The sequence below is a fragment of the Ciconia boyciana genome, chromosome 6 (genome assembly GCF_034638445.1).
Source record: "Ciconia boyciana chromosome 6, ASM3463844v1, whole genome shotgun sequence".
In the NCBI taxonomy this organism is placed as follows: domain Eukaryota; kingdom Metazoa; phylum Chordata; class Aves; order Ciconiiformes; family Ciconiidae; genus Ciconia; species Ciconia boyciana.
Window position 1 is genome coordinate 65706774 of NC_132939.1, and position 20924 is coordinate 65727697.

A 20924-nucleotide genomic window follows, 5' to 3' on the forward strand; every position below is an offset into this window, starting at 1 on the left:
GAGGCTACTTAGTGTCAGTGCTCTTTAAAACACTGATGAGCTTTCTTTCCCAAAGAAAGTAGGACACTAAAATGCTGAATATGAACTATTGCAGAGCTTTCAAAGATTTCAAGCGCTTCTCCGATCTTTGGTATATAGCATATGGTCTATCCCCAAGGAAACTGTCTGACTCTTGGTCAACAGTCTGATTTGAGATAGGATAAATCAGATGCCAGGAGTGTAGGACATACCCTCTTTGTATGTCTGGCCTTAGAAAGGTAGATTTACAGAAGGCCTTGAGGATCTTTCTTATTTTGCTGGTGGAGAGGTTATGCTTCCATATCACGCAAGACAGTTATGGTCATGTAACTGCTCAAGCTTCCCTAAAAATCAGGGCTGAGACTGTCACTGCTAAATAAACAATTGTGCTGGATTCATTCTCATGCTCTTTCTGGCAGTTGGGCTATGCAGAATATGCAAAAGAGATGCTAAATATACCTTGACACTCTCTCTGTCTTTTCTTTAATATGATCCATTCTAAAAGAGTTTTTCCCTCATCTAGTATAGTGCTGATGAAACTGTTACTAGAGGGTTGCCCTTTCCTTTGTGGCCTGGACAGAGCCAGGTTGAAAAAGTAATTGTAACTATTTTCATCCAGTGACACACTCTAATATTTTCTCTTTTTTTAACTGTTTTCCTGCTTTGCTTTCATTTCCTACCATTTTGATGAAACAATTGAAGTTGCCTTTTTTTCTTCCCCATTTCACTTTTGGAGCTTTCAGCATTTTCTTGCACTTGCTCTCCACTATTTTAATCTGCAAAAAGATTCTTTCTGAATGCTGTCTCACGGAGGTGGTCTGTGTAAGGGGCATAAATTCCTTTGTAAGAATCATGTCAGATCAGGTCCATTCTGCTCTGTCTGGAGCATCACGATGATGCATGTTATCAAAGTAGACAATAGAAATGAGACTCAGATCACCTTTCTTTCTCTGCCTTCTTCACATACCTGTATCTGCCAAGGGAGCCATTTCACCTGTTCTCCTCCATATTTTTCAGTTTTTTCATTCTTTTTACCCATCTTTCTGCTACAGTCCTTAAAAAAAATACAGCTCATGAACATACCCAGATTTCTATACTTTGAGGTTTTCCGATATTTCTAGTCTTTGATCACAGGAGTAGATATGACTTACCTGACTTCAGAGTCTCAGAGTGAACAAAAACATGTAGTGCAGCATTTGACATTAATGCCCTGTAAAGAAGCGAGTTCAGAGGCCTGGCGTTACTTCAGATCCTGGGCCCAGTTTCATTTCTTTGTATGGCTTTATTTCCTGGGTATCATTTTGTCTCTCTCTTAACACTGTTCTTCAAGTCTCCCAGTCTATATAGGTTGTTCCTGTTCTCCCTTTCTGTGTTTTTACCTATTGCAGCAAAAGAGAAGAGATGTATTTTTCCACTGAAAAGTCATTAACTTGTGACTTTGTGTTCCTTTGGCCCTAACTAAGATGAGATTCCACTATGCTAAGAGATGCACATACATCGAATTAGACTTTTTTTTTTTCCCTTTAAAACCAAAGGTCAGATTGTTTTAAAGCTAAGGAATGACACAGAGAAAGATTAAAATGTACAGATTTGTAATGGTATTAAGGTGATGATCTGCTTAGTCTTTAAGAGCTAATAGTTCTTCTTCCCCATGTTGATGTAAACAGAGTGCAAAGATTCCCAGACTGGTAAGTCGCTGCAGCCCTGTCATAGGGGGATGTACAGCTCAGATCCAGGAGCATTGTAGTTACATTTGTGTTAAGCAAATATTAGTATGATTGAAAAAATATGCTTATGGCTGGGCATGGAGCAACAACATGAGACAGGTCAAGCCACAGAATGACATGCTGATAGGAAAGGACATGTGGAATAACGTGAAAGCACTCCATATTTGTGATAAGACAAAGAAATATTTAAGTTTGTTTTGCGTCACTGATGGGTCAGCAGAATCAAATGCCTTGTATACTAATGCCAGCATCAGAAAAGTAACATCTCAGGCAAGGATAAGGAAGGAACCAGTTAGCAAGCATACCTAGAGAACTCAGATGCCTTCAGATCATCTGCATCTAATGAAATTCACCTTCAGGTAGTTAAGTGGCTGAAGCCATTTCAGAGCTATTCATGATTATATTTAAGTGCATGTCAAGAATAGGCGAGTGAAGCTCAAATCAACTTCATTTCCCAAAATAGCCATACTGGGTAAGACACAATGTTGGTCCTACCAGGATCCTGTCTTCTGCAGTGATCAATAGTCCTGCTTGGAGAAGTAATGTAAGAGCAGTCAAATATAGAACGAACCTTCTTCTGTATAATCTCCATGACAAATGAAGTGTCAGGAACTTCTTTGGATGGAGATGGTATCTGCCTTTAATAGTTTTTGATGGAATTTTATGCTATGCTGGATCTTCAGCACAAATTCTCCTATCACTGATTGATTCTTTTAGCTCACACATACATTTATCCTCCATAACAACCTATAATATATATTTTATTTAATAAGGACAAGAATTTTATTTTGTTTTAAACCTGCAGTCTCAAAAGTTTATTGTCATCTTGCAGTTCTTGTGTTACGAGAAACAGTGAATACCTGTTGTCTTCTCATCTTCTCCAGCAAAAGTGTGTGATTTTTACACACCTTTATTGTATGTCCCTTCAGTTGTCTCTTTTCCAGGCTGAAGAACCCCAGGTACAAAAACAATTGGAAAAATCATCCTAGATAATAGTTACCCACACTTTACTGACAAAATAGAATAATGCTCCCCGTTAGTTTGCGGGAGGTCTGCTCTCATACTGGAATGAATCTGTTTTTTCCTTAATGACTCAGATGATAGGATAGAGCAAATGCTTACTGTATCTGCAGATGACAAACACGATAAGAGTGGGAGCACCCTCTGCAGGGCAGAACTAGAATTCAGAATTATTTTAGCAAGTTGGAGAAGTAATTTTTGGGGAAAAAAGATAATAATAATAATTAATAATTATAATAAAAAATTTATTATTATTATTGTTATTATTTTGCGTTTAGGTAGAAACAGTTGTCTGTACAAATCCATCATGAGGGAGGTATTTAGGCAGTGACAAATAGAACTAAAGCTGAAAAGTTGAACATGAGTCAACAAAGATTTGTAGCAATGAAAAAGGCAACTGTCAAACCAGTCTGTATAAAAAGGCAGCTAGCCTGGCAAGGCTTATGATGTATGTTCTCTACTCTAGCTGGTTTTGGTAGGACACAGCTGGAGTACAGTGTCTGGTATTGATCACCTCATTTAAAGGAGGATGTAGATTATTTTGAAATCCAAGAGGAGTTCAGTAAAGATGAACAAAAAAAGGTTGAAGAAATTTGCAGCTTTTCAATTTAAAATAGGCAAATCTAAGAGAAGACATGGTAGTAACTACCAATAAAAATTCATAGCAAGATGATAAGCTTTTCTGCTTGTCCACTTGTTGAGACAAGTAACAGGGAACAGAATAGATTTAACTTAAGAAAAAGTTAGGCCCTAAGAAAGCATTGACAGCACAAATAGTAAAACCCTGGAATCAGTTGTCTGGTATCTCTACCACTAGGGTTTTTAAGGACAAATCAAACATCTGTCATGGGTACTTAGGTCTAATTGGTTCTGCTGTAGAGCAGAGAGATGGACTAAAATGACCTCTTGGGATCACTTCCAGTATTCTTTTCTCTGTTTTTTTTTTTCCTCTGGATATGTTGAATTATTAATGCATTAAATGCTGCTTAGATAGATTATTGATAGCTGCTTAGATAGAAACTAATATTTAGTTTCATTAAAGAATGACATTAAAACTGCAACTGAAAATCTACTTAAAAAAGAACAAGAATTGAATATAAGTAGGCTAACCTTGGAAGAAACCCAGAGCAAAACAGAAGAGAAGTATAGACAATACGAAGAACTGAGGAAATCATTTTTAGGTAAGCATTAAGGGGCTCCTCTACATAGTGGGGCTTTCTCTTGTTGGTTCCAAAACCAGTGTGCCATAGCCCTTTGTCTGCCTGACTGTATGGCTCAGGTGAACTATGAAACACGTATAAATTCAGCTCTTTGCAACAACTGGAATCTATAGACATGGCCATAACACAAATATAAAGTGTTATATAAATATTTTTAAAGAAATGCCAGACCAGTTAAACAATTCACTTACTGATAGAACCTAGTTTTATTTACAACAGCTTAACTCTAATGTTCAGTCATTACACTGTCTAAAAACCCTTTCTCTGCTTTGTAGAAAAGAAAGATGAAGAGGTACGAGTCAAAAGAGCCATCCATCAGTCAATCAAAACTACTGGGAAGCTCAAGGAGGACATGGTAATAACTTAAAACTTAGCTGTCCTACTTCTGCAAAGTTTCCACCATCAGCTTTATTTCTTCCCAGTAAAGACCGGGCACCCATGGAGGCTGGGACTGGAGGAGACTGGCTGAGGCTGGGGACATACTTTCCTCTCTGTTGCTGTGCTCCCATCTGGGGGATGCCTCAGACCTCAGCTCAGTCTCTAACCCTGCATTTATATCAAGCTGCCCTTGTGCTTGATTTTGCATTCCTTAGGCACGTGAGCAAGTCAAAAAGAAGCTGGTGAACTAAGGGCATTTGTGAACCTGCTTCTATTCAGGTGCTTGCTACTGCTAGGGCAGGAATTTCTGTCACATCAGTAACTCATATTTGAAAAATATGTCTGTATCCTTGCCTCTGTACCTGTATTTCTCATTTGTGACTTCAGGCATCCAATCAGCACCAGTTATACAAGAGAGAAACTTGTATAACTGTGGGAGTAGTTGCAGCGGCTCAAAATGTCTGAGGGACATCTACTGCTCCCAGCCAGAGTGACAGCCACCCTCAGACCTGCTACAGCTGATGAGCCTGAGTGCAGTAGCCACAGTGCATGTCAGACCTGCTGTGCCCACACTGACCATTTCTATGGCTCATTCACAACCAGTCCCAGTATGTACTGGGGCCATTTTCTTAGGGCTGCTGGGCATCTGGCAGCCTGGCCAGAGCTTGCTTCAGCTGGGCTGTACATCCCAGGCAAACAATCAGATTGCTTTTGCTTTCTGTTTCTCTGCCAGAACAAAACTTTTAGGTGGAAGAGGAATGTAGTCACACCTTCTGCTGTTAACAGGAAGAATTAAAGTGTCTTTAGTTACTGAGAAGCATAAGAAAAGCTCAATAAACTACATAAAGGGCTCTTAAGAGGCTGATCAGATTGCAGGATTCATGCCCCAGTGGTCTGGTAATGGGAAAATCTCTCCGAGTTCCACAGAAGCCACATCAACACAGAAATTGTCTCTGTTCAGAAAAGGGAGACCTGTTTCTCCAACCATAGTAGAATAGGAATAGCACAACAAAACAGTTGTGTATACCTGAGCCTCCAGTGACAGAAAAGTGATGCTCCTGTGGTTGGGTGACCCTGCAGCAGGAAGGTCACTTTATGTCAGAGCTGGTTCCTTTCTTGTAGACCATAAGCAATCGTTTCCCCACTCTGTATCTCTTCCTCCTTGTTGGTCAGAGGGCATAGATACCTGCCTCAGATGGTACTTTGAAATTTTTAAATGAAAGCTGCCACATAACAAAAACTCTTTTCACTTTATTTAATTACCAAAATCCTATTTAAATATCAGTTAGCAGTGAAGAGTTTATTATTAACAGCTGGAGCTGAGGAACGAATTGCAGATCAAGCGTATTGCTGCGATTGGCCAGTTGAAAAATCATACAGAGAGTATGAAGCTGCTAGAACGAGACATCTATGAGATCAACAGGAAGCTTGACATTGTGAACACCGAGAACTGCAGATTCAAATTAGTGAGTATATTGAAGCTTGACAGCGTTCCTTCTCAGTATGAAGTTCTCTGTTCATTTTTCCTTTCACAGAGAACTAGCCATGGAAGATGATGACACATAAACATTGCACAGGGCAAACCTGGCCTTTTAAATGAATGTGTGGGGCTGTGTTTAATTTGGAAGGAAACAAAGAGGAACATCCAAGGGCAAGGCATCTCCCTGAGGCATAATCAATACCGTGTATCTGCTGCATTCAGTCAGGGATTGCAGGAAAAGGCCTTCCTGCCACATGAAGGGGGCGGAGATGAATGTGAGATGTAGAACAGGCCTGTGCAATTTGGAATAGATGTTTTTGAAAATATTCTGTACACCTGTCAGGCCCTAGGCTATCAGAGTAGTAGAATCTCCTTCCCCATAAAACACATGAAGTAAAAGTGGTCTTACTGACAACTGTTACCAGGCTTCCATCCGGACCTGAACCCACATTTGTGCAGCCACGTGGACTACGTTTCTGAGATGATCTGAACCCTCTGCACTGTTTGCTGCCTGCAAGCACAGAGCTCTACTGCTGCAAGGGCAGCTGCCTGAATCTGTGTGTGCTAGCACTGCAGATGCTAGGTACCAGCTACTCTGCAGCTCTATCTGATTATATCCTTATGGAAACAAACATTTCCCTCAGGAAGAAAACTCTTGGTTACACTACAAACATCCCTCTCCTCTTCAGTTCACTAACAAGCTGAGAAGCTCTGATTTTTCTGATGCCTATATTGCACCAGGGAATGCTGTTTATTGTGCCTGACCTGGGCCACCGAACGCGTTTCAGCCAAACCTAGGACAGTGCAAGCTGGGTACTGGTAAAGCTGATCCAACATGAATGAGTCCATCCTATTTTGGGGGAGCAAGTGAGGAAGAGTTTCCCTGTTTGCGCACGACCTGTGCTGCTCCAGCTGTTCTCAGCATCTTCATCCATTTTATTTGGTAGCATAGACATAGCTGGCTTGTGCTGATTTTGGCAACTGTTAAAATTTGTTCAACAAGATGAAATGGATGCTGTTGTTGAAAGACAGCATGTCCAGAGGAATACATTAACCTTTGTATTTCCATAAGCTAAACCTCAGCTTATTCTTCCTGATCTCTCTAGAAACAGTGAAACCATTTGGAAATTATTTAGAAAACTGTGGCAAGTATTCTGTTGTAATAATTTTTTTCACAGTGCAATGCACAGATAAAAGAAGATATTTTTGCAACGGCTTCTGAAGCAGAAAAACACAAGTCAGCAACAGCCAAAATCCTGAATGACCTAGCAGTGCTTCATGGTAACATATTAATAATGATTTCAAAACAAAAAAGTGACCTGTTTTTGGGAATATCTTTCAGTCCTTATGTCTTTTTTTGGCACAGCAATCTACCACATTTTAACTGTTGACTCTGTTGTAGATCTTCTTCTGAAGGGATGGTCGGAGGACAGCCTTATTCAAAAGGTGAATTTCAATTTTCTATCGTACTGTTTCGCGTAAATATATTTCAGTTACCATGTAAAAAATAAAATTTCATATTACAAATAAAGCACTACAATTTTTGAAGGCAAGCAGGGGCAAAGTATTAAACCTATGTTTTCCAGCATTGTATAAAAGTCCTGGCTACAAAAATATTTTCCAGTATTGTTCCTTTTCTTGGTCTTATATTCAGTCCTTAAACCTGTGCAGTCTCCCTGTATCTAATTAACATTGTTGCTGTTCTGCATTCAGCTCATCAGCCTTGTAATATTTTTCCAGTTGGGGACAGCCTTCATTTTGAACAGGAATTAAACCAAACTATCATGTAAGAAAGTTTTTCACCAGTTATTCCATTATAAAGGCAAACTGCTTTTTTATGCAAGGATTGGGTAGTTAATGAAAACTTTCAGCAGAGCGACAGGTCTCAAGCTGTGAGAAAAACGAGATAAACAAAGCAAGTTTCTTAACTCTGTGTCGTTACAGGAATTTCTGGAGAATGAACAGGAAATACTGAACACAGTGACAGCTCTAACAACAAAAATTCAACAACGAGAGGAAAAGATTGGTGATATTAATAGCAGGCTACAAAATAAGCTGGAAGGACTGAATTCTCTGTTTGACAAAAAATCTAGAATGGATGATCAATGTAAGACACACTAAACTTTTTATTTTCCACCCTTTTTTTTCTTTTTTTTTTTTTTTTTTAAATCCCAGAATACGTTAATTCTTAGCAGTTTGTGATAAAACACAAGTAGTACAGCCGTATTCTATCTGATCACCCTGCTGCAGATTGAGACGTAGGGGTACATTTATTAGAAGAACTAGGCATGCTTTATAACACAGCCTGGATATTATTATCTTTAATTTCCACTTTCTAAAGGGTTGTGATAATAACAGTGAGGGGGCTGTAAAATAGTCTGAGCATCACTGATCTTTCCAGAACTATATGTTTGCTTTTCCACAAAGGATAACTAAAACTAACAGACCCCCCAACTCCCACAGCTTGTGGTTGCATGGTTATCACTGTAGGACTATATGGTTAATTCATGTTTATGTTCTCTAGAATTTTACACGTGGGCAATTTGTACTGCTGTTTCCCTTTAAATGAACAATATTGTATACTCTTGTCTTGGGGAGGGGTGATATTACACAGGGGCCCTAGGCATATACAAATCACTTGCTTCAGAGCCTCCTTTTAACTCAGACCTATAGATATCTGCTTTACTTGTTGGTTCACAGAGGTCTCATTTGTAATGAGGCACAGGTTTGGTCACTGTATGACCATTGTCTTGTTACAGAATGTGTTTTTTATACATATTAAAGCTGAAAGGCTATGGCATACAGGCTGCTTTGAAATCGTTGGGTCTGGGTAATGTGACAGGAAACCAGGGAGAGGAATGATGAATTTTTAGAGGAAGGGAATGTCCCTGGAAGGAAGTCAGGCAGAGAGGGGAAGCATGGTGAACATACAGCAGAACAGAATCCTGCTTCATCTGAAGGCCAGCGCCACTATTATTTTCTGTGCCAATTGTGCAGGGCAGGTTTCTTCACAAGGAGCCTACACAAAAACATTGCTTAGTCATTCAAAACTGCACGTATGAATTTAGCTGCGTCTACCTAACTCTTTGGCTGCCATTACATTTTTTATGCTAGTGAGAGAAGGTGATAAAAAGAGTTTATTAATTGGTATTTCACATTCCAGGTTTTGCTGAAGGCTGAAGCACTGGAGCCCAGCAGGAAGGTCAGTGTTTGGTTATGCCATGCCAGGTCCATGCACTGCCTTCCTGTAAGCTCTGCGTGTAATAGAGCCCCTCATTCTACAGCCTTTAAAATCAACACGATTCTCTAGAGTGATCAAAAGATGTACTCTTTTACTACAGCTAACGTGACCTGGGAGGAGTTGTTACTTTTCTTTTTAAAAACAAGACCTAGCCCAACATTTAAACCCACTACATACAGTCCATACATGGAAATGCACATAAAAGCATACAGTCCTCAGTACTGCACCTTTGCAAATGGCTTTTCCTGAACGGTGCTGCCCTGGCTGCTCACGTGCCTGCTGTGAGTGTACTGATGTGACAGCTGTGCAAATGTAGACACAGAATTGTGTTCAGGACATTTTAAAGAAAAATATGCCTATGACACTGTCAGTTATGGAAATGGTATTTTAACACATGATTTTTAAAACCATACTTTTAGAATGGTCCTCTAAATTCATGTGTCTGCAGTTTACATTTTGTACATAGCAGTATAGACAGAATTTATTCAATTTCCTTAAGGAGATCAATTACTTCCTTAATCCCTAAATAACACCTTACTTCTGCATGCAAGACCTAGTTTGTTTGGACACTGTTTTTAGAAGCAGTTAACCTGTCAATTGGCATTTCACAGAAAAAAGCTATCAATCAGGAAAGGCGTATCAGGTGTAATGAAATCAAACCTTCTACGGAGAAAGAGGACAGCGACATCTCAAGGGAGCCTGAGACGACAGCCCTCAAAGCCCCTGACCTGCTAGCAGGCTCTGTCCTTAGCAATGTTGATAGGTAAATAGAATAAAAAAGGCATTACTGTCACACTTACTTAAATATAGAAATATACCCTGTTATTTGCACTGCTACAGCCAATGATCCCTACAGTAGAAAGAGTTTAAGTTGAGATCTTCCTATTACTCTTCCCTCTGTGTTTAGACCTTCAGCACTGCTCTGCATCTTCTAGACCCTCTATAGCACTAAGTTACTGGTGACTAATATATGGGATACACACTTTGCGTATCTATCTTTCTGTACAAGCCAGAGAGAAGACTAGAGTCTGTCAGTGGATATTTGGCTTCAGCAAGGCCAAAACCTCACTTCTGAACAGCCTCAGAAGTTTTAGCAATTCTTATCAAGGTGTTCACGTAAAGATTTTGATGAATGTAGAACAGAGATAATGTATCTCTTTAAGGAGATAAGGAATTAATAAGGATGTTCATTTTATTAAATCTGTGCTGGTTCTGTACTTCAGTCATTCCAGCAGTTTCTATCATTGCAGTGGTGATATTACATAAAGCACTGTTCCTTTCTCAGCTGCTAAACTCAACTCCTGCCTGACCACTGCTGTTGCTGTAGTATGGGTACAGCTGCGGCCACACAGCAAGATGTGAGCTGTTGGCACCACCGATAAATGGATGAAACTGGCACAAAGTGCTCTCACAGGAGGAAGCTAAGGTGACTGCTGAAAGGCGCAGACGGCTTCACCCACACATAGTGAGCAGATGCTCCACAGGCTTACCCGCAGCAAGTGGTTCGCTGACAAAAGATATAGGGTATCAGGAAAAGAAAATCTATAATCTGATCTCAGATGGAAAATTATAGTCAAGGTATAAGAAAAGGGATTTAGTGGGGAGGCTATGACTGCTTAATCATCTCCAGGAAGAGGTCTCCATATATGAAGTACATAGAGCATAAACTATACTTTATAGAGAACTTTGCAAAGCATTTCCTCTCCTTCTTCCTAGCAGTCAGACTAGAGCATCATGAGGAATAAATAAGGAGATGCTCAGCATATTTTATTTTTTGATGGAAGGAAGATGAAAGTCTGTTTCCACTGGTGGGGGATAGAAGCTAGAGTATGTGATGAGAAACCAAGCTCTATGTTGTGATCAAGCTCTCTTCGTTTTACTGAAAGTTTACTGAAAACCAGGCTCTGTTGTTTTATTCAAACACCTAAAATATTGTATTAGGAAATAACCATATACAAGCAAACTGCTGTACTAGAATGTGTCACAAGGTTTTTGTACAGATTCACAGTGATAAATAGATACAAAGACTTTCCCTTCGATCTATATGAGATACTTATGAAGAATACAAAGTGCAGCTTTTTAATATTATACAGTCTCACTCAGAGGTGTTTCACCTAGAAGGCTTGTACATAAATAACTTCTTTTAAAACAGAAGTTTCCAAAGCGTAACAAGCACTAAAATTGCTTAATCCAGATCATTAGGACAGCGTTGTTGGCATAGGCTCCTTTTAATGTCCATTTCCACCTTCTGAGAGTATGCGTGATGGCTCGGTGTACTTCGCTGTCAGCAAGTAGAAAAGGGCAGGTGCAGGTACCAAGGCAAGCAACGGGAGGTCCTGCTCAAGCTTATCCAGTTTGGAAATGGAGATGATTCCATAGGCGTGAAGTAACCAGTGGCTGAAGAGGACAACAAGCCTTTTCTTCCTGACAAGAAGATCCTTGAAAGACTTGCAAAACAAACACAGTATCCTGTTAGCATTCACCCTGTTACCTAGTACCTGATGTTTAAAAGGTGTTATAGGTTGTGCACAGAGACTGTATGAAGCCTCCTGGGTTTGAGCCCTTCCAGCACTTAACACAGTTTCTCAGTACACCACAAGAGGGAAGTCTCACAGGAGCTTCCTCCAGCTAAGAGGAGTCATAAAGGAAGAGGCTTAAACGCAAAATACACTGCTGAGAAAAGGCAAGAGACAAAGCGGTCTCTGCTCATTCAAGTATTCTATGTTATGAGTTTTAACATAGGAAACACGTTTCCCTACCTCCACTTCAGAAGCAGACATGTACACAGCCAGTGTAACCAAAGACAACACCAGTATGATGTATGGGAAGGCATAATCTAAAGGCAAACGTTGAACACATTAGCAGGAAAAAGAATGCATGATATACATTTCAGCAGAGATAGTTTTTCCATATATAACCATAGGTGTGAAGTAAACTAAGCTACTATAGCCCACCTCTTACCATCGCATCAAACGCACACAGCAGTAAGGGTCAGCCAAGCACAACTATTCAATACTTCTGTCTTCGGTTTTCAGATTTAACTTTTGTCAAATGCAATTGATGCGACTATTTCTAGGTAGAGTTACTGTGCACTTAAATCACCAATTGAAAAAGGCAGATAATGAGAAAAGCAGGCTGAGCAGGGATTTTGTGGCACCTGTCCCCTTCACGTGACAAGTATGCTGGAAGCTAAACCAAAAATAGCTGATCTCCCCAAACTTATCCTTTAATCCATCTCTGAAATCAGACAAACTCTACCTTAGCAGAAAGTGGAATTTACTCCCGCTGAAGTAATTTCCCCTCATACCCCCTCTATTCCCTCTTTGGGAAAGGGACCGTCTCTAGCAGCACCAGCAGAGGCAAAGCAGTGTTGGGCAGGAGCCTGGTTAGGACAGGGCTACTAACGAGCAACCTTTTCGGGTAAGACTCCTCACAATAACCTTAAACAGTGTCCTTATTCTCAAAGCAAAGAGAGTGTCATGTCCCTCCCTCCCATAAGGCATTTGCTAGTGTGTGTTTTTAGGTATGTTTATTAGTGTTATTAGGAAAGAACTCACAGAGCAGGCCTCCTCCAACAGCCTGAAGCACAGTGAGGATAGGGAAGAAGTACAGTGCTGCATAAATGCTTTTAAATCGATCAGACTTTCCTAAACCACAGGCAATTTTCTTAACCAGAAGAGGCCGAAGTAGCATCATTAACACAAGACAGAAGGCGTAATATATAAACACAATGGTGTACCTGGGGGGGGAAGAGAAAAAAAAAAAAAAAAGAAGAGGAATTCCTTAAAATGTGCAGTTCTTTTTCTCCTGCAGACTCAACTCAGAACCAGGGAATTTGGGGTTAGAGCCAGTCAAGTCTCAAGACTTTTCAATCAGAGGATGTAAACACAGAATGATGGGCTCACTTTTCCTAGGTGAAATGGTCAAGATTCATCAGAGGGGAACAAAAATGAAGTTTTACCCTTCACAGCTAAATAGCCTGGACTATGCCACCTTCTTTGGTGACTCAAAGTCATCAGGTGTTGCTAAGTGCTTCATGCACAAAACAGCTCAATGCATGAAAGACTTCAGGGGATTGATACTCATTGGTCTGAGTTACATCTAAACACTTTTTGCAGCTTTGAGAAGAGGCATGGACAGAAACACGCTTGTATAAAAGGAAGGGACAGACAGGAGTACAAAAGCCTTTACACTCACAGGGGATAGACTGCTTCATGAGTGCAGTGCACTGTGGTGATGTAGTCAGGACTTGGATTGTAAAGCATCGTGTACCAGTCCGAAAGCTTCTTCACCTTGCAGGAGCGGATATGCAGAGAGCCAACAGGGTCGCTGACGAGCAGCGTAACAATTGCTGCAATGCTGCACTCGAACAAGGCGGTGACATGCTGCAACAACGCGCTGGAACTGTGGAAGGAGAAAGAGAGATTTACTACTGTTTTGCCAACACTAAATCTAAGCGCTGACTGAGAAGTGGAGGCCCATGCAGTATAGAACCTTCTACAGAGTTAATATTCACCGTGACCAAGGATAGGACAATGCTGCTCGAATAAACAGTTAAGTATTTGAAGCTGAATGTGAAAACTCATTTACAATCTCAGATGATTTAGCGTGTAAAATGTGATTGAACGACATTCCAGCTTCTTAAATGAAAGCTTGCTTTAGCATTAGCATCCTGTCAGGTGAGGGACGGCAACACTCACACTGTTGCAGTTTCAAAGAAAGCAGCAGTGAGGATAAGACAACACATGTCTCAGAAGAGATGACGTTGTTACATATGATATAAGCAAAATTTTCAAAGGTGCAAGTCTTTGTTAAAGATGGTATATATTCATATATTAACTCTCTCAGTCCCCTATGTCTTCAATGTTTAGTACACTCCAGAGTCATTACTTCTTAAAAGTTCCAGTCTAGCACCTAATGGTCACGTGCAGCTGTGGTTTTAAGCCCCTGTTTTACAGAACTTCCTTGATGCACCATGCTGATGTAAAGGTTACATCAGCTATGCTATCAGGACCAAAACCCAATGTACATATTCCTGAAGAGAAAACTCAAACCCATTCTCTCATTGCACGTGCACAGCACCGCTGACTGGGGCCTCCGCAGGTAGTAGGTCTGGCCCAGGAGAGCAGGGATGACCCAACGGGCTGCTCCTGCCCACTACTGGGAAACCCAATCCAGCCCAAATTGCCCAATGGACTGGGCACCACCATGTTAAAGAGATACAGACCGTGTCCTGAGGGCAGTGATTGGCAAGAAGGACCTGCAGGACTCTTACATTTGTAAACAACCCCCCCTCCAGCTGCCCAAAGCTTATGTGCTACCATATCATCTCAACCAACAGCCTGAACTGCTGGACAGTTCAATTCAGCATCTCAGATTGATCACTCATGGATATGAGATTTCCATTTTTAAATAACTCTTTAAAAGGAGGGGTATACGAACCTCTTTTTTCCTGAATACCATTCAATAAAGAACCAGTGTAAAACCAGAGGAAGCATGGCCATGAAGCCAAGGTACAGCCAGTCATAGCGGTCCGGAGATCCCATACATTCCCGGCAGATTTTGTTGTCATCGGTTCTTTGACCTCTAGGGCATACCTAGAGCAGAGCACAGACTGTGTTTACAAAGCATCCAAGAACAAATAACAAACCACTGCAGTTTCTGGAAAAAACGCTTGAAGTAGTACTGGGACAAAAAGCTTTTTAAAGGGATGAAACATTAACCTCAGCAATTTCTCAGCTTACACTGGCTTGCTCTCGCTGGCTCTTACTTCTTAATATAAACAAAGGTGAAGCATGTTTAAAAGGCTTCATCCAAGACTCCCTTTTCCTCTCCCGCTGTCACTCCACCTCCCTTTCATCACTAAGCTCACTCACCAGGCTGCTCACAACCACTGCCCCCCAGAGTTTCTTGCTCCCTGTTATTCCACCCTCCCTCCTCTTGCTCTCCCTTCGTACTCCACTAAAACCAGCGGACACCGTGATTTCAGCACAGCTCTCCACACCATCGCGTTCTGTTCCAGCTTTCGCAGCCTCTCCGCTCAGCTCCAGTTTAGCACCGAGCCTTCAGCACTTCCTTCGGGGAACGTTTCATTGAGCAGCTCCTGCTTTCGGTAAGGGAGCTCTGCCCGCCCCTTGCAGCCCTCATCTCCACCTGCTCCCCAGGGCACCTCGGGGCTGGGCTGCAGTGCCGCTTACAGCGGGATCCGCATCAGCCTCCGGAGCGGGCCGGCCCGCGCTGCCAATGCCGGGCCCAGCCCGGGAGGGAGCGGGGCCATCCCCCCTCCGCAGGCCGAGCCTCGCCCGCGCCGCACTTACCCCGCAGTCCCCGTAGGTCTCCACGGAGCCGTTGACCGACAGGACGGTCCTGCCGCAGTACAGCCCGAGGCAGGCAGGCTGGATGTCCACAGCTGCGGGGAGAGCGCAGCCCGCGTTACCGCGGCGCTCCGGACCGCCGCGCCCGGCCGCACACCGCGGCTCCCCCACAGCCGAGAGGCACCGAGCGCCACCCCCGGCCCAGTCCAGCCGCTGATAACCCCCCACCGCCACTCCCACTCCTACTGCCACTGCCAGCCCGGTACCGCCGGGCCCGGTGTCCCCCGCCCGGCCCGGCCCGCCCCGTCCTACCGGAGTGGAACATCCCGGTAACCCAGCAACAGGCCCTCCGGCTCCACCGAGCCACTTCCGTACGCGTCACTTCCGCTTCCGACGCGGGGACAAGCTCCACCCTCCGAGGAACGGGGGCACGGTCAGGCGCAAGGGGCGGGAACGCTCCTCCTGGGGGCGTGGCCGCGCGCGGGGGCGTGCCCCGCGTGGTCCCCGCCCCTCCGGGGCGCGGGCGATGGCGGCGGACGGCGGCGGCGGGGAGCGGCGGCTGCCGCCGCACTCGCCCTCGGGCCCGGTGCTGCAGACGGTGGAGATGCACACGGGAGGCGAGCCGCTGCGCATCATCCCGCGGCTGGAGGCGGCGGAGGAGGCGGCGGCGCGGGGGCTGTCGCTGCTGTCGCTGCGGCGGGAGGTGGCGGCCACGCAGGACCACGTGCGGCGGGCGCTGGTGCACGAGCCGCGGGGCCACGCCGGCATGTACGGGGCGGTAGTGGTGCGCGGCGGGGCGGCCGCTGCCGGCGCCCACCTGGCGGCCCTCTTCCTGCACGGCGCCGGCTACAGCGCCATGTGCGGCCACGCCGTCCTGGCCCTCGGCCGCTTCGCCCTCGACTACGGGCTGGTGGCGGCGCCCAGCCGCCCCGAGACCGCCGTCCGCCTGCGCTGCCCCTGTGGGCCCGTCACCGCCTTCGTGCCCTGGGACGGCCGCCGCAGCGGCAACCCCGTCCGCTTCCACAGCGTGCCCGCCTTCGCCGCCGCCACCGGTGGGGACCGAGCCCGCCGCGCCGGTTTTAGGGGGGGTTGGTGGGGGCTGGCGGCCTGGCTGAGGGGTGTCTGGTAAATCCCTCCCCAGTTCCGATGTCCCCCAGAGGCAGGATGAGGCCATTGGGGATGGCGTGAGGCACCACACGCCGCTCTCTGGCATGGGAGCGCTTGAGTCGTCGTCCCCAGCCCCCCCTTGCATGCAGCTTGGTTCTTCTCCGCACGTGAGCCCGTGTCTCAGCGTGGTTTCCCCTCCTCACCGCCCTCCCTCTCTCTGCCCAGACTTGGCCATCGACGTCCCTGATCACGGGAAGGTGGTGGTCGACATCGGCTACGGTGGCACTTTCTATGCCTTTCTCAGCGCCGAGCAGTTGGGCCTCGATGTGTGCTCTTCAAAGACCAGAGACCTCGTCAACGCGGCGAGCGCAGTGACGGAAGCGGTGAAGAAACAGGTATGGTGGAGCGCTGCGGTACCCCAGCATGTTCCCTTCATGGTGACTGCACCCGACCGAGGCACTTTATTCCCCCAAGACGCTCAGGATGGGAGGGAGTCCCTTCCAGCCCCATGTTGAATTTCAGAGTCCTCCCCCAACCTCACAAGGAGTTTGCTTTCGTGCTGCTGTGTCCGTCTCTGTTTCTGGAGGAGCAGAGGCGGAAGTGCAGCAGTGTGGCCTCGTCCCCTTTGATCTGTCGAGGAAGCTGTACTGCACAGACTGCTGACTGCCCAGCTGCTGCGCAACGTTGGTGAACCTGTCTGTGCTGTTCCCAGTTCAAGCTTCATCACCCTGAAAGCGAAGACCTGGCTTTCCTCTATGGCACCATACTGACGGATGGGAAAGATGCCTTTAGTGAAGAGCCCACCACCAACATCTGTGTGTTCGCAGATGAACAGGTACAGAAACAGGCTCTTCTCAGACACACAAAGCACCCCCTTTTTCCCTTCTTACATCCACTGCAGAGACGAGGGACAGTTCTGTTTCTTCTCGTTTTGGGCAGTGATCGTTGCTTCTGCTACCGCGATGTCTCTGAAGAGCTGAGTGTCACTTAACACTTGCAGTTTTAGTTCCTAATGACACAAATACTTCTGCACATCTTAGATGGTGGCATTTTAAAAAGGTTCATACCCATACCCCATAGTTGGGAATTTCCAGGAGTTCAGAAGCTGAGGTGGGATCCCAACAGACACAGTGCATGTTCTTCAAGTCCTAATCTAGGGAACAGCTGCTGGGGATCAACACAGCAGGAGAGAGAAGAGGGGGTGTAAACTTCTAACCTTGTCTGCCGTGGATAAGGTATCACATAAATAGCAGGGGAAGTTTTGGTTGGACTTCCCAGCAGTCAGGAGTGTGGAGGATTGGAACAGATCGCCTTGGAAGCTGGCCAGTGTTGTATTTTTGGAGGTTTTAAAGACCAGGCTGGCCAGCAGCTCTGTCAGCGTAAGGAGAACTGAACGTGAGAATAGGGAAGGTGGCCTCTTCCCCTCTCAGTCCTTTTGCTATGATGCTGGGAAGCTTTCAAGCACTCCCTAAAGACCCTCAGTATTTATCAGATCACTCATCCCTACTAGTTTGCCAAAGCTGATTACAATCCGAAAGTACCCCAAACCTGCTTATTTTGTCTTCTCATTTGTGATGTATCTGGATTCTGTACAAACCCCTGGGCTAGGGGTATTTCCCCCAAGCACAGTATAAAGGTGACAAACAGAACTGCGGGGAGCAATATTGTTTTCTGTTAAAACCCAAAATACTCGAGCAGGTTCATCTTCTCTTCTGAATGTAGGTTGACCGAAGTCCGACAGGTTCAGGTGTGACAGCTCGCATCGCCTTGCAGTACCATAAGGGACTCATCCAGCTGAATCAGACCAGAACCTTTCGGAGCAGTACCACGGGGTCCTTGTTCACCGGGAAGGCAGTGAAGGCAAGTGGCTTCTGCTGGACTTTCCCTCTGTCTTGAGGACTGCTGGAAAAGTGCTGTTGCCTTGGCTCAGTGGAGAAGCAGAAAAGCCTTTCTGTGTCTGGGGAAGGGCGTATGGAAGGAGGGAGGTGCCTGGGGGTCTTGCCTTCCCACAAGCCTCACGCTTCAAGATTTTTTATTAGAGAAGCGAGTAACAGTAAGACCTTGTTCTGTTGCGTGGCTTCCCTGCAAATCCTCTCGGCCATCAGGAGAGGACTGGGGTGAGAAATATCTCCGATGCTGATGTAGATGAATCAGTCTGGTCCGTTCTCAGTGGCAGCTAAGGGTGGATTCCTGGTTTAGTCCCTTCGTCCCTGCTCAACGGCTGAGTGTGTTGTTCGGAGATGTAGAAGCTGGATCTGTGCATCCTGGTTTCCAGGCCCAGCTCTGGGCCCGTGGGATCTGGCAGCACGTGGCTGTGAAGGTTTGGACATGCCCCAGGGAGCTCTTGGTCTTTGGGTGCAAGCAGCCACCAGCTTGTCAGCCTCCTTTGAGGCAAACCCATGCTGTGGCAGTGCAGGGGCTCGCGAGCTCAGAGCAGGGGCAGCAGCAGTTGTGCAGGTGTGGAGCTCGTGCAGGCAAGGTGAGGTGGTAAAAGGGCTGCTGCACACTTTGGGATGTACCTGGGCAGGGCAGAGCACTCGGTGAGGGGTGGCTCTGCGTACGTGCCAGGTAGCGCTGGCATTTTCATGGGTTGGGAGAGCGGAGAACCTCCTGTCACCTCTGTCCTGACCCTAATACCTCTGCAGGAAGCCAAGTTTGGGGACTACAACGCTGTCATCGTGGAAGTCTCGGGAGAAGCCTTTTACACTGGTACAGCCACCTTCACTGTCGAAGAGGAGGACCCGCTGAAACACGGCTTCTTGTTCAAGTGACCTGAGCCACTGGGCAGTGGCAAAGTCTCATTGATGGTGCTGCGCTTCTCCTGCCCACGCATTCCTGTTCCACTTCTCCACACAGCTCGTTGCAACATGCCAGAGCAACAGGAACAGCCTTTGGTGGTGTGATGGCATCTGCCGTCTTTCAGGATAACAGGCCGTGTTCCCCTGTTGTGATTAGCATATTGGGTGCAATGTGATTAGCATATATGGGCTGCTCTGAGAAGCCATAATCTTTTTCTTCTTTTTTTTTTCAATAATTATTCACAGAAAATGGAGCTGATCTTGGAGAGCTGTCTTCAAATTTATGTGCCTTCTCTACATCTGCAAATTACTAATTTCAAAGCGAGCTTCCTATTAAACGCCAGCTGCCTTTCTCGTTTTCACTCCTGGAGCTCATTTCCGGGACTCTGCCGAGTGTACCGTGGCTGTTGGTTTGGATTGCCCGCTCTTCCTCGATGCCTCCCGCTCAGCCGGCCGTGCCGCTCTGTCTCATGCCCCAGCTTCCCCAGCCTGCCCTGCTCAGGCCTGTCCAGATGCCCCCTTCCTCACTGCACTCGCTTCACCCCTGCCAGAGCCCTCCTGCATCCTGGGGCTGGATGCAGATGCTCAGAACTTCGTACCCGTCCCTGCTGTGTGTCCAGGTTATGCTGCTTCCCTAAACCTTCCTCCCTTGCTTATCTTGGACCATTAGCTGCAAATACCCCGTGGTTAACTTTCAACAGGAGTAGCTGTATTCAAAGGTCTGATCCACTATGAGCTTTGATTGCAAAATTATTTACTGATTATTTTGTTTCAGCCCGGGGGCAGCTTGCACAGCAGAGTGCAATCAATGTGTGCTTTGCCAGAGTCCATCAAGGGAAGATTGCAGGTGGAAGAACCAAACCAAGCCCTGGGCTGTAGGCAGGCTTTTGCAGTGGCAGAAGCAGAGCTTCAGGCTGCTTGGGGCCTGTAATTTTCACTGTGTCTCTGGACAAAACAGTGTTCGTTTATTGAAGCCACTCGTGGGAGTGTGCCTTGTTAAAATGGGACATGAAAATGAGAACGATCATGTCTCAGTAGCTCATGCAGCAGAAGGGAGCAAGTTGCACTGGAGAGCTTAGAAAAGGTTGGCACGGAAAAGTCTGAGAGGAATTTCTTCTGTCAAACTGAAAATTATAACTTTGGAACAGGAAAAAACAAAAATCCCCATGTTCAGAGAGTGGCTGTGCTGCCAACAGAGATTTTCTGGGCTGGTGTCTGAGGTTCTTGCTCCCGGCTTTGGTGTTTACCCCCGGATAAATCCTGTACAGCCTCTGGTCCGGGGGAGCAAGAAGTGACACACACATCCTCTGTGCTTGCAGGAGCAAACTCGTCCGTGTGTTTCTAGCTTCTGGGCATCTCCCTTGTGATCAGCCCCTCAGCCTGGCTGACCGGGAAGAGGTGGGCAGCAAGTCACGAAGCCCAGCACAGAAAGGTCGGAAGCTCTTCAGCCATTAATTGGGTCACAGCCTTTGTTATTTATTAACTATCCTCATCCCTAAGAAATTTTTCATGTAGGGGCAGGCAGCTCCAGCATGGCTGAGAGCGGGGGGACAGTGTCCTGCTGCCCATGTGGGGGTCCCCAGACAGACCCCTCAACCCCTCAGCTTGTGAGACCCCAGCC

General features: G+C 45.6%; 2 protein-coding genes across 3 annotated transcripts; one reads left to right on the top strand and one right to left on the bottom strand.

Annotated features, from left to right (window-relative positions):
• Positions 1–10683: 10683 nt before the first annotated feature.
• On the bottom strand, positions 10684–15787 carry JKAMP (JNK1/MAPK8 associated membrane protein). 2 transcript variants are annotated; one of them, XM_072865693.1, is made up of 7 exons: positions 15711–15787; positions 15402–15493; positions 14527–14681; positions 13282–13488; positions 12642–12823; positions 11844–11920; positions 10689–11531 (listed from the first exon to the last, which is right to left on the bottom strand). In XM_072865693.1, exons 1-7 carry the CDS (start codon positions 15721–15723, stop codon positions 11313–11315), a joined length of 945 nt encoding a protein of 314 aa, XP_072721794.1. In that variant the 5' UTR covers positions 15724–15787; the 3' UTR covers positions 10689–11312. The 2 variants fall into 2 exon arrangements, with proteins under 2 accessions (XP_072721795.1, XP_072721794.1); XM_072865694.1 differs by lacking the exon at positions 15402–15493 and having other exon boundaries at positions 10684–11531; positions 15711–15785.
• A 110-nt stretch (positions 15788–15897) lies between these two features.
• Positions 15898–20448, top strand: L3HYPDH (trans-L-3-hydroxyproline dehydratase). The gene is made up of 5 exons (XM_072864385.1): positions 15898–16450; positions 16731–16900; positions 17218–17340; positions 18228–18369; positions 19155–20448. Exons 1-5 carry the CDS (start codon positions 15925–15927, stop codon positions 19274–19276), a joined length of 1083 nt encoding a protein of 360 aa, XP_072720486.1. The 5' UTR covers positions 15898–15924; the 3' UTR covers positions 19277–20448.
• The last annotated feature ends 476 nt before the right edge of the window (positions 20449–20924 follow it).

Excerpts from the sequence above, each read along its gene's own strand:
- JKAMP (XM_072865693.1), bottom strand. Across the intron at positions 14,682-15,401 it reads AGACCTACGGGGACTGCGGG|GTATGCCCTAGAGGTCAAAG; the intron begins GTAAGTGCGGCG and ends GCTCTGCTCTAG. Across the intron at positions 13,489-14,526 it reads TGGTATTCAGGAAAAAAGAG|TTCCAGCGCGTTGTTGCAGC; the intron begins GTTCGTATACCC and ends CTCCTTCCACAG.
- L3HYPDH (XM_072864385.1), top strand. The coding sequence starts at position 15,925 with ATGGCGGCGGACGGCGGCGGCGGGGAGCGGCGGCTGCCGCCGCACTCG. Across the intron at positions 16,451-16,730 it reads CGCCTTCGCCGCCGCCACCG|ACTTGGCCATCGACGTCCCT; the intron begins GTGGGGACCGAG and ends CTCTCTGCCCAG. Across the intron at positions 16,901-17,217 it reads CGGAAGCGGTGAAGAAACAG|TTCAAGCTTCATCACCCTGA; the intron begins GTATGGTGGAGC and ends TGCTGTTCCCAG.